The sequence below is a fragment of the Trachypithecus francoisi genome, unplaced genomic scaffold, assembly GCF_009764315.1.
Source record: "Trachypithecus francoisi isolate TF-2019V2 unplaced genomic scaffold, Tfra_2.0 Lachesis_group13, whole genome shotgun sequence".
In the NCBI taxonomy this organism is placed as follows: Eukaryota; Metazoa; Chordata; class Mammalia; order Primates; family Cercopithecidae; genus Trachypithecus; species Trachypithecus francoisi.
Genome location: NW_022681458.1, coordinates 82,528,838 through 82,546,888, shown reverse-complemented (window position 1 = coordinate 82,546,888; position 18,051 = coordinate 82,528,838). Strand labels below are relative to the sequence as shown.

Below are 18,051 nucleotides of genomic sequence, written 5' to 3'. Positions count from 1 at the left end.
ATGCAAAAAGGCTGAAAATTCCAAAACCCAGAATGCCTCTTCTCCTCCAAAGGATCACAACTCCTTGCCAGCAAGAGAACAAAACTGGACAGAGAATGAATTTGATGAATTGACAGAAGAAGGATTCAGAAGGTGGGTAATAACAAACTCCTCTGAACTAAAAGAGCATGTTCTAACCCAATGCAAGGAAGCTAAGAACCTTGAGAAAAGGTTAGAGGAATTGCTAACCAGAATAACCAGTTTAGAGAAGAACATAAATGACCTGATGGAGCTGAAAAACACAGCACAAGAACTTCATGAACCATATGCAAGTATCAAAAGCTGAATTGATCAAGTGGAAGAAAGGATATCAGAGACTGAAGATCAACTTAACGAAATAAAGCATGAAGACAAGATTAGAGAAGAAAGAATGAAAAGGAACAAACAAAGCCTCCAAGAAATATGGGACTATGTGAAAAGACCAAACCTATGTTTGATTGGTGTACCTGAAAGTGACAGGGAGAATGGAACCAAGTTGGAAAACACTCTTAAGATATTATCCAAGAGAACTTCCCCAACTTAGCAAGGCAGACCAACATTCAAATTCAGGAAATACAGAGAACACCACAAAGATAATCCTCCAGAAGAGCAACCCCAAGACACATAATCATCAGATTCACCAAGGTTGAAATGAAGGAAAAAATATTAAGGGCAACCAGGAGAGAAAGGTTGGGTTACCCACAAAGGGAAACCCATTAGACTGACAGCAGATCTCTCTGCAGAAACCCTACAAGCCAGAAGAGAGTGGGGACCAATATTCAACATTCTTAAAGAAAAGAATTTTCAACCCAGAATTTCATATCCAACCAAACTGAGCTTCAAAAGTGAAGGGGAAATAAAATCCTTTACAGACAAGCAAATGCTGAGAGATTTTGTCACCACCAGGACTGCCTTACAAGAGCTCCTGAAGGAAGTACTAAATATGGAAAGAAAAAACCGGTATCAGCCACTGTGAAAACATACCAAACTGTAAAGACCGTCGAAACTATAAAGAAAATGCATCAACTAACAGGCAAAATAACCAGCTAAAATCATAATGGCAGGATCAGATTCACACATAACAACCTTAACCTTAAATGTAAATGGGCTAAATGCCCAATTAAAGACACAGACTGGCAAATTGGATAAACAGTCAGGATCCATTGGTGTGTATTCAGGAGACGCATGTCACGTGCTAAGACACACATGGGCTCAAAATAAAGGGTTGGAGGAAGATTTACCAAACAAATGGAAAGCAAAAAAAGCAGGAGTTGGTTTAAAACAGATTTTAAACCAACAAAGATCAAAAAAGACAAAGAAGGCCATTACATAATGGTAAAGGGATCAACACAACAAGAAGAGCCAATTGTCCTAAATATATATGCACCCAATACAGCAGCACCCAGATTCATAAAGCAAGTCTTTAGAGACCTACAAAGAAACTTAGACTCCCACACAATAATAGTGGGAGATTTTAACACCCCACTGTCAATATTAGACAAATCAATGAGACTGAACATTAACAAGGATATTCAGGACTTGAACTCAGCTCTGGACCAAGCAGACGTAACAGACATCTACAGGACTCTCCACCCAAAATCAACAGAATATACACTCTTCTCAGCACCAAATCGCAGTTATTCTAAAATTGACCACATAATTGGAAGTAAAACACTCCTCAGCAAATGCAAAAGAACTGAAATCATAACACACAGTCTCTCATACCATAGTGCAATCAAACTAGAACTGAGGATTAAGAAACTCACTCAAAATCACACAACTACATGGAAACTGAACAACATGCTCCTGGGTAAATAATGAAATGAAGGCAGAAATAAAGAAGTTATTTGAAACCAATGAGAACAAAGACATAATGTACTAGAATCTCTGAGACACAGCTAAAGCAGTGTTTAGAGAGAAATTTATAGAACTAAATATCCACAGGAGAAAGTGGGAAAGATCTAACATCGACACCCTAACATCACAATTAAAAGAACTAGAGAAGCAGGAGCAAACAAATTCCAAAGCTAGTAGAAGATACCAAATAACTAAGATTAGAGAAGAACTGAAGGAGATAGAGACACAAAAATCCTTTTAAAAAAAATCAGTGAATCCAGGAGCTGGTTTTTTGAAAAGATTAACAAAATAGATATATCACTAGCCAAACTAATAAAGAAGAAAAGAGAGAAGAATCAAACAGACACGATAAAAAATGATAAATGGGACATCACCACTGATCCCACAGAAATACAAAGTACCGTCAGTGAATACTATAAATACCTCTATGCAAATAAACTAGAAAATCTAGAAGAAATGGATAAATTCCTGGACACATACACCGTCCCAAGACTAAACCAGGAAGAAGCTGAATACCTGAATCAACCAATAACAAGTTCCGAAATTGAGATAGTAATTAATAGCCTACCAACCAAAAAAATGCCCAGGACAAGATATATTCACAGCCAGATTCCACCAGAGGTACAAATAGGAGCTGTTACCATTCCTTTTGAAGCTATTCCAAACAATAGAAAAAGAGGGAATCCTCTAACTCATTTTATGAGGCCAGTGTCATCTTAATACAAAAGCCTGGCAGAGACACAACAAAAAAAGAAAATTTCAGGCCAATACCCCCGATGAACATTGATGTGAAAATCCTCAAGAAAATACTGGCAAACCAAATCCAACAGCACATCAAAAAGCTTATCCACCACGATCAAGTTGGCTTCATCCCTGTGATGCAAGGCTGGTTCAACATATGCAAATCAATAAACATAATCCATCACATAAACAGAACCAAAGACAAAAATCACATGATTATCTCAATAGATGCAGAAAAGGCCCTTGACAAAATTCAACACCCCTTCATGCTAAAAACTCTCAATAAACTAGATTTTGATGGAACATATCTGAAAATAATAAGAGCTATTCATGACAAACCAAAAGCCAATATCATACTGAATGGGCAAAAGCTGGAAGTATTCCCTTTGAAAACCGGCACAAGATGAGAATGCCCTCTTTCACCACTCCTATTCAACATGGTATTCGAAGTTCCGGCCAGGGCAATCAGGCAAGAGAAAGAAATAAAGCGTATTCAAATAGAAAGAGAGGAAATCAAATTGTCTCTGTTTGCAGATGACAAGATTGTATATTTAGAAAACTCCATCATCTCAGCCCAAAATCTCCTTAAGCTGATAAACAACTTCAGCAAAGTCTCAGGATACAAAATCAATGTGCAAAAATCACAAGCATTCCTATACAACACTGACAGACAGAGAGCCAAATCATGAGTGAACTCCCATTTGTAATTGCCACAAAGAGAATAAAATACCTAGGAATCCAACTTACAAGGGATGCGAAGGACCTTTTCAAGAACTACAAACCATTGCTCAAGGAATAAGAGAAGACAAAAACAAATGGAAACACATTCCATGCTAGTGGATAGGAAGAATCAATATCGTGAATATAGCCATACTGCTCAAAGTAATTTATAGATTCAATGCTATCCCCATCAAGCTACCATTGATTTTCTTCACAGATTTAGAAAAAACTACTTTAAATTTCATATGGAATCAAAAAGGAGCCCGTATAGCCAAGACAATCTTAAGCAAAAGAACAAAGCTGGAGGCATCATGCCACCTGACTTCAAACTATACTACAAAGCTACAGTAACCAAAACAGCATGGTACTGGTACCAAAACAGATATATAGACCAATGGAACAGAACAGAGACCTCAGAAATAATGCCATACATCTACAATCATCTGATTTTTGACAAATCAAGCAATGGGGAAAGGATTCTCTACTTAATAAGTGGTGTTGGAAAAACTGGCTAGCCATATGCAGAAAACTGAAACTGGACACCTTCCTTACACCTTATACAAAAATTAACTCAAGATGGATTAAAGACATAGACATAAGACCTAAAACCATAAAAACCCTAGAAGAAAATCTAGGTAATACCATTCAGGATATAGGCATGGGCAAAGACTTCATGACTAAAACACTAAAAGCAATAAAAGTCAAAATTGACAAATGGGATCTAATTAAACTAAAGAGCTTCTGCACAACAAAAGAAACTATCATCAGAATGAACAGGAAACCTACAGAATGGGAGAAAATTTCTGCAATCTATCCATCTGACAAAGGGCTAATATCCAGAATCTACAAATAACTTAAACAAATTTACAAAAAACAAAACACAAACAACAACAACAACAAAATCCCATCAAAAAGTGGGCAAAGGATATGAACAGACACTTCTCAAAAGAAGACATTTATGTGGACAAGAAACATGGAAAAAAGCTCATCATCACTGGTCATTAGAGAAATGCAAAGCAAAACCACAAAGAGATACCATCTCACACCAGTTAGAATGGCAATCATTAAAAAGTCAGGAAACAACAGATGCTGCAGAGGATGTGGAGAAATAGAAATGCTTTTACACTGCTGGTAGGAGTGTAAATTAGTTCAATCATTGTGGAAGACAGTGTGGCTATTCCTCAAGGATCTAGAACCAGAAATACCATTTGACTTAGCAATCCCATTACTGGGTATATACCCAAAGGATTATAAATCATTCTACTATAAAGACACATGCACAAGTATGTTTATTGTGGCACTGTTCAAAATAGCAAATGCTTGGAAACAACCCAAATGTCCATCAGTGATAGACTGGATAAAGAAAATGTGGCACATATACACCATGGAATACTGTACAGCCATAAAAAAGGATGAGTTCAAGTCCTTTGCAGGGACATGGATGAAGCTCAAACCATCATACTCAGCAAACTAACACAAGAACAGAAAAGCAAAGAGCATGTTCTCACTCATAAGTGGGAGTTGAACAATGAGAACACATGGGCACAGGGAGGGGAACATCACACACCAGGGCCTGTCAGGAGGTGGGAGGCTAGTGGGAGGGATAGCACTAGGAGAAATACCTAACGTAGATGATGGGTTGATGGGTGCAGCAAACCACCACGGCAAGTGTATAACTATGTAACAAACCTGTACATTCTGCACATGTATCTCAGAACTTAAAGTATAATAATAATAATAAAATAGAAAAAAAAATACTTCCCGATATTTTATGATTTGTCTAATGAGAATGGTAGTGATATTAACAAATGTGATTTTTTTGATGTTGTATCATGAAATCTGTAAGGTCTGCATAGCTCACTGAATCAATATTTCACAAAGAATAAAGCATCATATTACAAAATCATACACTGGTTTAAAAAAGCCATTCAAAATGAAAAGAGACCAATGGCTTTTCAGGTTAACAACATGAAACATTCACTGATGTTTCAGATTCCTCATTGAAACTACTTTCACCTGTTATCTAGTTTTACCTGTTATCTACTATCACCTGTTATCTAGTTTGAAGGTAATATCGAAGACGAATGTCCACAGGCATTGGAAAAAGCTATTACATGCTTCTTCCTTTTCCAACTACACGTTTATATGAGGTTTGACTTTCTTCATGGAATTCAATTTTTGAAAAAGGCAAAAGATTAAATGCAGAAGCAGATAGAGAATCCAGTTGTCTTCCATTAAACCAGATGTTTAAAGAGATTTCCAAATATATAAAACAGTGCTGCTCCATTTTAGAGCAGAAGGCCTGTAAATTTTTGTTTTGTTTCAGAAAATACAGTTAGTTTTCATAAAAACATATTACAGTAATATGCAGTGGGTTTCTTATTATAATTATTAAATAAATCAATAGATAATTATTTTAAGACGTTTCTGTTTTACTTTCTAGTATGATGATTATGGGTATATATAACCCACATAAACTAAAGCTCTTGGGACTTTTAATTTTTAAGAGTCTAAGGGAGTCCTGAGATCTAAAAGTCTAAGGACTACTAGATTAAAATAACTACAGATAAATTAGTAAGTGGTAATGACAGGAGGAAAAAATTAACATTTGTTTTGAATGTCTGTTTTGTTCTGAGTTCATTCGGTTCTCATAATTACTCTAGGAGGTCAATATTATTATTCCCATTTATAAGTGATGAGACTGAGCTCAAAGAGAGTAATTGTTTATCCAAAGTTAGGATTGTAACCCAGGTCTGAAAAATTCTATGCTCTTTCCTTTTACCTCTAATTGCCTTCCTACTAAGAACATTTTATTCTAAACTTATAAGGTTTAGTTTGATCAGAAGACTGATTTTTTTTTATCTTGACATGTATATGTATGTATGTGTGTATGAGGGGATACTATCTAGACAGAGAAACTGAGAGAATTAGGATTATAATGGAAATGGAAAACCTATAATTTTCCCACAAAAAAGAACTTGCTATTTATAACCTTAATGGTAAATTTTGCCAATAATAATAATCTTCAGAAAATAGGATATATTGAACCTTTTAAGGGATCAAATATATAATTCTCCTTCAGGTCTCCACTTTTTGCCCCCCTGTACAGTGCTCTGGTCCCCACCTAATCACACTCTGTTGTTGTTAATAGCACTTCCTATTTATTGAGAATGTGTCATGGTCAGGCCTAATGCCAAATGCTTTCATTCGTTAACTCATTCAACTCTTTTTTTTTTTTTTGGAGATGTAGTCTTACCCTGTCACTCAGACTGGAGTACTGTGGTGCAGTCTCGGCTCACTGCAACCTCTGCCTTCCAGGTTTAAGCGATTCTCCTGCCTCAGCCTCCTGAGTAGCTGGGATTACAGGCACGTGCTCCCATGCTCGGCTAATTTTTTTGTATTTTTAGTAGAAAAAGGGTTTTACCATGTTGTCGAGGCTGGTCTCAAACTCCTGACCTCGTGATTCACCCACCTCGGCCTCCCATCATGCCTGGCCAACTCATTCAATTCTTAAAACCACTCTTTGTGATTGGTATTGTTAGTCTAGACTTCCAGCGAAAACACTGAAGACTTGAGAAATGAAATGATTCACCCAAGGTCACATTATTTGTGAATGTATGAATCAAGACTGAATCCAGGGCTGACTTCAAAGCCCTTGTGCTTAATCACCATGCAATATCATGTACCTGCTTCCCCAAAGGATTTCAGCTACGTGAGAACCGGGACCAGGTCTTTTTCTTCCAAAAATACTCATGCCTAGTACATTGTTTGGTACATAGTTGGAACTCAGTAAATTTTTGTTGAACAAATGAATGAATAATAAATGCATGAATAAAGTACAGTCAGAGGTAAATAAAGAGCCAAACTGCTTTCATTTACTTGAAGCCCGATTAAGGACAGGGTCTCATTGTTAGTTCAAGATGCTGGGCTGCCAGTTTAGCTGAGCCATCTAACCTTGTTAATTTTAGTTATTTTCTCTGGTAACATTCCACACTCATTGGTTCCCATGATTATTATTGTACTGCACGTTGCTACATCGTACCTGATCTGTGACATGAGGAATGATTTTAAATATACACTCTGGGGCAGAGGTGGCACTTTGTAATTCTAGATGGAATTGCCCTACTAAACTCTCTATGGAAGCTTATTGTAGGGGCAAGACACACAGTATACCAAAGAACTAAATACAAATTGTATTCAGGAATAATATTCTCTGATTTTAAAAATGGGGCCAAAACCATTAGCAATACTTTTATGTTAGATAGTTAAGAGGTTGTTAGCACCAAGCTTATTTCCCTTTACAAGTGAATCAAGCAATGAATAACAATAATCATACCTTACTTTTTATTATACAGCATTTTTGAGGGTATAAGTCTTTATAACTCTTTATAGAAATCTATGTATTCAGTGTTGCAGGAACTGCTCGTAGATGCCACCTTGTATCCATCTTTCTTTCTCCCCTAATAGCAGAATGCTGATTTTGGAGGAGCAGCTAGCAATGTGCTTCCTTTATAATTAACTGTGGTCATGTAACTAAGTGCCAGCCAATGAGATGCAAGTCTGAGGTGTTGAGTAAAATTTCTGGCGAAAACTTCTTAAGTTGGGGAAATAAAATTTAACAACCATTTATAATTTTTTGTAAAAAAAAAACGTACCAAGCAAGGAATAGAAGATAATTTCCTTGATCTGATGAAAGAAAATGAAAAACCACTAGCTAATAACATATCTAATGGTAAAACACTGATCCTTTCTCCCTAAGACCATGAACATGACTAGATTGTCCTCTCCTACTACATCTATTTAAAAGGATACTGGAGACCCAAGTTGGTGCATTAAGGTAAGAAATAAGAAAGAAGAAGCATAGATATTGGAGGAAAAAGAAGTTGTTATTCTTAGATGACATGATCATATACACAGAAAATTCTAAGGAATCTATAAAAATCACACTAGAACTAATGAGAAAATTCATGAAGTTTGCAGGATATGAAGTGAATATGCAAAATCAATTGCATTTCTACATGTTATCCACAAAGAATTAGAAAATAAATAATTTTAAATGTCCCTAGAAATAAATAAAACAAAACATGTGCAAGATATCTACCCTGAAAATGACAAAACATTGCTCTGAGAAATTAAACAAGGTCTGAATAAATGAAGATATATGTCATATAAAATGATTGGAAAATTTGATGTGTGTAAGATGTTCAATATCCCCACAAATAGATCTATGGTTTCAATGTTGTCTCAATAAAAATATCAGCATATTTTCTGAAGAAATTGATAATATGATTCTAAAATTTATATGGAAATGCAAAGGATCTAGGATAAGCAAAATGAAAATACAAAGTTGGAGGACTTATGTTCCTGATTTCAAGAGTTTCTATAAAGCTACAATAAGGGAGATAGTGAGGCATTAGTGGTTACATGGGTATATGCAATGGATCAATGAAACAGAATAGTGTCCAGAATTAGCCTCACACATATATGGTCAATTGCTTGTCCACAAAGACATTAAGATAACTCAATGTGGAAAAGAAAATCTTGTGTAACAAATAATGCTTGAACAACTAGATATCTCTATGGAAACAAAAGATGAACCTAGACCTTTTTTCTCATTCCAAATACAAAAGCTAATTCGAGATCAGAAGCCTAAATGTAAGCACGTTAACCATAAAGTTTCTAGGAGAAAACACAGCAGAAGTCTTTGTGACCTTTACAGTAAGCAAAAATTTCTTAAGACATAAAATACAGTAACCATAAAATTAAAAATTAATAAGCTGAACTTCATCAAAATTACAAACTTTTGCTTGACCAAAGGTATTGCCAGAAAAATTAAAATACAAGCCATACACTGGGAGAGAATATTTTTGACAAAAATATACATTTTTTTGGCAAAATGTATTTGACAAAAACTTGTATCCAGCATATAAAAAGTACTCTTACCACACAATATTGGAAAGACAGTCTAATCTTAAACAAATGGGCAAAAAATTTGAAAAGAAACTTCACGAAATAAGAAATAAAAATGGCAAATAAACACAGGAAAAGATGTTCAACATCATCATTAAGGAGATGCAAATCAAAGCTACAATGAGATGCTACCCCACACCTATTAGAATGGCTAAAATTTAAAAAACTGACAACACCAAGTGTCAGTAAGGATGTGGAATATCTGGAACCCTGTCACACTACTGAAGGAAATGGAAAATGGTACGTTCACTTTGGAAAACAATTTGGTAGTTTCTTTAAAAATTGTAAGTATCATACAGTTCAGCAACTCCAGTTTAGGTGTCTGTTATAGAGAAATAAAAGCATACATCTATACAAAGACTTCTATGCAAGTGTTCATAGCAGCCTTTTCATAATAGTCCCCCCAAATAGAAACAACCCAAATGTCCAACAATGAAAGAATGAGTAAACAAAATGTAGTAAATATATACAATGGATTATTAATTAAAACAAAAAGAAGCAAACTCCTGATACATACAAAATCATAGGTAAATCTTGAAAACATTATGTTGAACCAAAGAAGCCAAAAACATAGGGCGTATACTACATTATATATTCATACAAAATTCAGGAATAGGCAAAACCAATATAAATTATAGAAATAGAAAGTGGTTCCCTCTGAAGTGGTAGAACTAACTGTAATGTGAGATTTCTGAGGTGATGGGCATATTCTACATCATGTTTTGGATGTTGACTGCAATGGTATATTTAACTATCAAAACACATCAAACTGAACCTTTTTGATCTGTGCATTTTAGGCATGTCAACTATACATTAAAAGGAGTTGTGAGAGAGTGGGCAGACAGTGCCCTTATTGCCCCTATTTTCCTCCTTTCCTTCTGACTGAAATGAAGAAGTAATGATCAGTGCCCTGGCAGCATTCTTGGACCATGAAGATAAAATCCAGGTGTCAATAATGGTGAAGCAGAGAGCAGAAAAAGTCCTAGATTCCTCACGTTTACGGATCTGCCGTATCACCGCTGAATGGCCTTTCTCTGTATTTCACGCAAAAGAGAAAAGAAAATATTGGCCAGGCGTGGTGGCTCACGCATGTAATCCCAGCACTTTGGGACGCCGAGCGGGGCAGATCGCTTGAGGTCAGGAGTTTGAGACCAGCCTGGCCAACATAGCAAAACTCAGTCACTACTAAAAATACAAAAATTAGCCAGGCATGGTGGCGGGTGCTTGTAATCTCAGTTACTCGGGAGGCTGACACAGGAGAATCGCTTGAACCCAGGAGGCAGAGGTTTCAGTGAGCCAAGATCATGCCACTGCACTCCAGCCTGGGTGACAGAGTGAAACTCCATTTCAAAACAAAACAAAACACAAAAAACAAAAATACTCCTTTTTTGTGCCACTGTCTCAGATACTGGCAACCAAACACAATTTCTAAGTGTTACAATCACTGATAAATTTCTTTTACAGTTAAATTATTTTTGATTATGTTAGATTGTAGTTGGGAACTACATTGAGATGTTTTTTAAATGGTATAATAAAAGCTGTTTATCTTTTTAGAGATTGATGCCTTTGGTGTATAAAAGTACTGTAAGTTAATAAACATTTGGAAATTATTTCATATATACTAGATATATAGCAATAATGGGCTTGCTTTTGGGACAAATCAAATCTCTGTACAGATCATGGATTAGTCATGTGGCCTTGGGCAAATAGCTAATCTCTCGGAGCCTTTTACTTCCTCTGAGTATAGGGCTGATGTTATTAAGCTAGCTTTAACCTGCTATTTAACCTGCTGTTATTATGAAGACTGAATGAGGTCATGTATGTAAAACTTTCAGCACAAGGTCTGGCACAGAGCATATGGTAGCTCTTTTTCAATAGGATACTATTTGATTCTGAACATGTCATTCACTGCACAGGTAAGCCATCACAAAGCAATTTGTCCTCCACCATCACCTGCATAATATGTGGTTTTTAATAGCTTATTATAGCATATTAGAATGGGGTCATTGCCTATGGAGTCATTTACTACTGAATTTAATAGCAGTGAAGGCTGCAAGCCTTCTCCAAGCAATAAGAGAAACCAATATTTCCCAAAGTATGTCAGAAAAAGTTGCAAAAATTATTATTTTGCCAGAAGTCATTGTCATGGAGAAAGACTCTGGGAAAGTGAAGGTTATTTTCAAATAACTTTAGAAAGTGGTGGCCATTGAGGCTAGAAAGTGTCTGAGAGACTGGGACTGGGCACCATCCAATGGAGCCTGTGGTGAAAGCCTTGGTTCCCTTGCACATATAACACACATTCGGGTTTGCCACATCCTGCCCTACACTGGGAGGCAAATGCAGAGGCCGCAAGGACCCACGGCTAGAACCATGTAGTTCAGATGACCTCACCTCACTCCAAGCAACCTAGGCCTCTGAGAGAACTGCTGAGATCCAACCAGACAAGGCAGAAATGCCAGGGAGTTATCAAGCTCCTGGCAAGTGCAGCTCAGAGCAGGAGTATCTCCATAGAAAATCAGCGCACAAAGATGCCAAGAGAATCATTTACTTACCTGCAAGGGTTGGCAATTTCTTCTGGTGTTGTTTTCACAAAAGGGGATACAGGTTTTTCCACAAAAGATCCGAAGCCCAGTCTAAAGTTGCTGGTTAATTTAGACATCTCTTTGGAAAGCCGGGAGCCCAACTCCTTGATTGTGTTGAGGTCATCATCCATGGAGGCGGAGAGGTCCATGAGGTAATACAAATCCACCGGGTAGTCCTCAGTCTGGCGGACATGCACCTGCAGAGTCTGCGCACCACCTGCAAAGCCCAATAGGAAAAGCAAACCCAGGAAAACACACTGAGATTTATTTGCAACTAGCCACTTGCTGGGTCAGCTGGCTATTTCACCTCAATAAGAACTTACTGAAATACAGAGGGTTTCATTAACTGTGTGGTTAAGATCCTAAATGAACCAACCCATGAAATTCTTTCAGCAGTGAGTTTAGAACTATTGGAGGATAAGTTAGGATATTTTATATCTCCTTGGGAGAACTAGCATCCATTTAGATAGAAGATAAGCTGAATTTTTTGTGTGTCGTTTTAGAAAAGGGGAACCAAATAAAAGAGAGTTTACATCTACATTACAATCCTTGAAGAAATGTGAGGTAAGCGTTAACAACATTTGAGTAATTTAAATGGCTACTATTAGAGATAGCTTCTTCAGTAACACAATTGGAGTGCCAGGAACCAATGCGAATAAAGAAATGCGTAAGCCTAGCAAGTTTCGATTTCCTTAAGAATGGGAAATTCGAGTCATAATAATCAATGATACGTAATATGATACAAGACACATTAGTGGGGTAGCAGAATTACCATATATAATATTAGATCTATTTACATGAGCCAAATCCTAACATACCTGGTCTCAACTTAAGGATCAAGCTTTGAGGTGCAATCTGAACAATGTCAGAACTATTTTTCTGTCTGCCTACACTGAGAGGCTTATTTTTAAGTATTTCTACTTGGGAGACAGGGTTTTCGATGAAGTTTAATTGGCATCCTTTAGCTAAAAGATTTGCTGGGGTATCACACCTTTCACCAACTCCAGATGGATGGGTAAAATTCTAAAAAAGAAAAAGAAAAACAATAACCAGAAAAAGAAAACAAATCTGAATTTCTTTATAAGATACCAGCAATTGAAAGTTTTTCTGCACACTTTGCTAGTTAAGCATCTTACCATATTGTATCCCTACATGACTAACATTGATTATAGGTCTAAAGTTAAGTTATAGGTGAATAACCAGAGAATTCTGCCAGTAAAATTCTGAGTAAAACTGGAGTCTCCTTTTAATTATATTCACTTGGATTCATGTAACAATTTTGGGGGTGGTGGGTAGGGGGGAGTGTGGGGGAGGTCTTAAGCTCACTTCTTTAAAGCTTCTTCCCAGGCCATGACCAGATCCTTGAAACAGTTGGGTTCATAGAGTTGCCATCATTCCATGAATTTATCTGCTCAGGGTGACCTGTAGATTTGATTCCACAATCAAATCTTTATCACTAGATTTGGGAATTGACTGTCCAAGTGCTCCAGTGTGTCAATCCCTAAATCTAGTGATAAAGAGAGATTCTGAGGATTCCTAAAGGGTAGGGGTGGCAACATCTCCCCCATCTAGCACTCTCTGCCGGTTGTATGCATTGGTCTGTTACCCTTATATTGCAGCATGACTTCACCAAAATTGACCTCTTGTGGACTTTAAACCCAGAGTCTTGAAGCATTCTAGTTCAAGATCCTTTAGAACTTTCTCCAAGATTTGAAAGTGAGGAAGAAAAGTGAAAAAGATGGGTTAAAAGTCTGCTTTTCTGTGTGGGACACAGGAGTTTCCCACAAGGATAGCAGAGGTACAGTGAGATGAAGTCTTTCCCAGCAGAGATGTGGTCGTTCAAATTCTGGAACACCCAAAACAGGGAGATGGAGCTAACAGATTAAATACCTGACTTACCTGATAGGCACGGCTGCTCTAGAGCGGGCATGACACTATGCAAAGGGGAACTTGTTGCCCATTGACTCTCAGGCTTACAGAAAACCAAACCAATGCTCACACTATTTTCCTTGCCTCTTAGAACTCCAAGCCACTCTTGCTGTTTTCATCAGCTAGGAAAGTTAGATTTCTTCTGAAATTGATTTTGAGAATACAATTTGTTATCTATCAGTAGACCTGTGCATGTCTGAAGCTCTAGGCCAGGCATGGCAGGCTGTAACTTTCCATGATGTCACTAAGGGAAACAGTGGCTGGCCAAGGCTTCAGAATCCTTCTCAATACAGTGTCATTGCTATCACCTGTAGTCATAGCCTTTGCCAAAAGATCAGAGGTAGTGTTAACCACATGACCTATTTTCTATCTGCCCTCAGCAGAAACCTAATTTACTTTTTGCTCCAACTGCCTCAACTGGCACCCTCATAACTACTTCTAATATTAGAGTGGCCTCTTAGAATAATTTGGCTTTACAATTTGACAACAATTTGGCTACCAAGTATTATCCACAAGTAAAGTTATCAGCAGCAACTTAGGAAACCCTCTTAACTAAATGCTGAAAAATGCATTTAAATGAAAATTCTAGGCTGATTTGTTATTTTATCTCTCTGGCACGAAACTAATACTTCTTCAAGAAGTCAATACCCAAAAACATGTGAATTTTTCCCTCCTTGTATCTTCTCAATCCTGCTTTGATATAGGAACTCAAAAAAAAAGGCATAATTCTCTTGGACTTTTGTTTGTGGTCGCGTCGGTCAAGGCCGTGGTAGGGGACTGAGCTGCGTTTGTGCTCTCTTGTCTTCATGGATACACACTGAACTCAGAGTTTGGGTTTCTACAGGTAGAACCCAGTTCTGAGTTTGGTGTTGAGGTTTGTTTCTCTTTGAGCATGCTACTCAGCTCTCGCTGAACTTGGTATTCGTATGATTTGATTTATGTTTAGATTATCTTTATGAGATCCAGTGGGTAGAGACTTGCTTTAAAATTCAGAAAGCTAATGCCTGTCTTTCTCACCATGAAGCAGTCAGACATCACTCTCTAGTGTCTTAGGATGGCTTGGTAGATATTCCCCGATCATCTTCATACTGATTTCACATAGTTTTCAGTTTGACCAGATAAGGTGTACCTATTTGGAACTTTGTCACTGGCATGGTACAGAGTCACTGAGTTTATGATATGCCATTTTTAAAAGAACTGGATAATGTCTGACCAGTAATATTTGCCCCAAACTTAAAACACATCCCTTAGAACCTAGCAGTAGTTCAGAATGGATCCTAGTACCTAGATGGAATACAACTATACTATGAACATCAAATGTATGTTTAACTTTAGAAAATACATCTCCATGATCTCTGATTATCCAGACAGCCTCCATATTTTATATGCAACCAGTTAGAAATGGCTTTACAATAAGAGAAGGAGTGAGGTAAAATTAAAAATCCCAAGTTACATATTTTTCCAAATAATTTGACATCCACTCCTTCTACAAATTGTTTTTGAAAGTAATCACATGAATGCCATTTTGATCTACCAACGCTCACCTTCTCCTTTCCTGGTTTGTTTTACTTATACAATTCCACAAAAAAGCAATTCACTATCAGAACTATCACTGAGGAAATTAACATAAGTGTAACTGCAGACGGGTTTTATAAACATGTTGAGGTCATTTATTTTACCTCCTGAGCACACCAGGCACACTGAGGTCCAATGAGCAGGCAGTCTTCACAGGTTTCTGCACCTCCCAGGGCACAGCCACCTAGGTTTAGACCCAGCAAGACGCAGGGATTAAGTATACTTTCAGTCATTCCATTTATGAGACTGATGGCTCTTACATTACTTGAACAAAACAACATCAAAGTTTAGTTTAGTATCCAAGATCAGTCCTTGAAATATTAGCAATTCACATAAAAGTCTGCATTTTACATCTATCACATGTAAAATATGTGTATGCGTATTAAAAAGTATGTATGTCTTATACGCCAAAATTATCATCCTCTTTTTTCTTAAAATGTGAAAGTTCACAAATACAGGATTATCCTATTTATTGTTCTACCTTAATTTTCAAAAATTACTTGCACCCATTAAAAAATGCTCCTTTCCTAAACGAGGTATTTCTGTTTTTGAAATAAATCCTTTCTCTCTTTCAGGATTATTACTCTTAAGTGGAAGATCCTTATTACTCTTAAGTGGAAGATACTCTTAAGTGGAAGATTCCACTCTTAAGTGGAAAGTCTCAAAAATGGTTATCACAGTGGCACTAAGTTCCATTGGGCAGCAATGTTATTTAATTCTCCTCATTAAAATGCCTGTGCAAACTTTGTATTTATTTACCTTAAGCCTAGAGCATTCATTGTGGGAACTGCTCCGTGTTTGTCTGTAATTTGTTAGTGTTCACTCAGTGACAAAAGAGCAATGGAACAGATCAAATAAAACATGACTTCAGCTCTAGTTTCTGAACCAAATGACAGGTTTGTCAAGCATACCACGAAAGCAATATATCGGAGAACGTAGGTCTTACCTTGTACGTGATCATTCCTTCCTAGAAATAGAAAGAACAGGCAAAGCAGTTCAATCCCCATTCGTTTCAGTTCTTGCTGTGCAGACCGATTAAAAAATGAATTACCTTCAGCGTTACAAGACCAAAGCTGAATATCGTTAAAGTCTTTCTTTCTTGAAGTGTAACATTTTAAATACTACTTACACTGCTTTGAAGAGAAACTTGAGATGTAAGTTAGAAAGTTTTCATTAAGACTGAAATGAAAACAGAGGCTACCTGGACAGGTAAAGCAGAAAGGCTGTGTTTAAAAGCAACTTCAACATGATTTACTTCCTTGTTCTCCTTATAAGGAAGGCAGGTGTACAATCACCAAGAAGGTGGGGAAATTCATTCAGTGGAAATTCTGGTGTAAGTTCTATGAGTCTCTCTGCATCCTAGAGAAAGTTATTATCTTTAGTGAAATATTGATCAATGAAATGTCAAAACAGCAATTGAAATACAGTCATTTCTGAAATAATTTTAACTTAATGTAAAGAATAAAGATATTAAATAAAGCATATAGCCTACATGTGAGGAAAGTAAAAAATGAGCTTAATGAAAATAACTGAGATTTTTGTATTTCATTGCTAAATTCCTTTGCAAAAAATTGAAATGAACCCTGAAAAAGAAAAATTATTATTTTACAGTAAATGGGAAGGCAGGCTAGGGAAAGCAAAGCACTGTTTCCTTATTTTTCAAATTAGATGGCATATATTTTTCCATAAGTATAAAATTCTTATTTTAAAATGATATTGGAAATAATCATAATATACAAAAATCAAAGGAGATCAAAATAAGAATGTGTCAAAAGACATTGATGACAACAATGATGAAAACAGAAATGATGGTGCCCAAGATTCTGAATCCCTCAGGCTAGGGACCAAGTTCTCTTTGCAATGTGCTGTTCCAACTTCTTGCTCATGTTTTTGCACATAGGAGATATTTATTTGTTGAGTGAAAGAGTGACAATTTAAAATATATATGATCTATGGCTAAATCCACAAGGTTGTTTGTATTTTTCCCCCAGTGTGTTCTTCAGGAGGGTGTTTTGGGATTCGTAGAGTCTGTGAACAGATAAGAATCGAATTCTCACTTCGTCACTCTCGAAACTGCTGACCTTAGAGAGACTTTTCTGTGGCCGGGCTTATGTCTGAGGAGATAATCTTTTCAAGGAGCATTCCTAGGTAAGCATGTGAAACCTGTAAACAGAGGGAAATGGACTATGGTCGACAATAATTTAATTGTACATTTAAAAATAACTAAAAGACTACAAATGGGTTGTTTGTAACACAAAGGAGAAATGCTTGAGGGGATGGATACTCCACTTTCCATGAGGTGCTTATTACACGTTGCATGCCTGTACCAAAACATCTCACGTACCCCATAAATATATATACCCACAAAAATAACAACTAAAATAAAATAAGTTTTAAAATGAAATAAACCAAAGAAAGAGAGAAACTAATTGTAGACTACCTAGGCTTTTCTCAGAAGCCTATGTCATGTTCAATTTGAACTCCATCATATCCAAGAAGCTGGAAAAACATGGCAAGAATTCTGCAGTAACAATCCAGAATTATTGAAGAATTGGAAGATATGCATTTTGGAAGAAAATGTATATAAAATTAGTTGATTTATCTTGAAGAAGAAAGATAGAGCCACAAATTGTTTGTGTCTCTGTTATTGTCATTTTAA

At 36.7% G+C, this 18,051-nt stretch overlaps 1 protein-coding gene across 8 annotated transcripts in view; it reads right to left on the bottom strand.

The window, feature by feature from the left end:
• Positions 1 to 16,730, bottom strand: part of ITGB6 (integrin subunit beta 6) — an 86,199-nt gene extending 69,469 nt beyond the window's left edge. The window contains exons 1-5 of one of the 8 annotated variants that reach the window (XM_033231329.1): positions 16,522 to 16,726; positions 16,339 to 16,414; positions 15,497 to 15,576; positions 12,707 to 12,911; positions 11,859 to 12,105 (exon numbers count right to left, since the gene is read on the bottom strand). In XM_033231329.1, the coding sequence (XP_033087220.1) occupies positions 11,859 to 12,105; positions 12,707 to 12,911; positions 15,497 to 15,576; positions 16,339 to 16,399 (593 nt within the window). In that variant the 5' untranslated portion in view covers positions 16,400 to 16,414; positions 16,522 to 16,726. Of the gene's footprint in view, positions 1 to 11,858; positions 12,106 to 12,706; positions 12,912 to 15,496; positions 15,577 to 16,338 lie in introns of all 8 variants that reach the window. The other 7 variants (XR_004441748.1, XM_033231330.1, XM_033231334.1 and 4 more) reach the window with 7 other exon arrangements.
• Between the last annotated feature and the right edge of the window lie 1,321 nt (positions 16,731 to 18,051).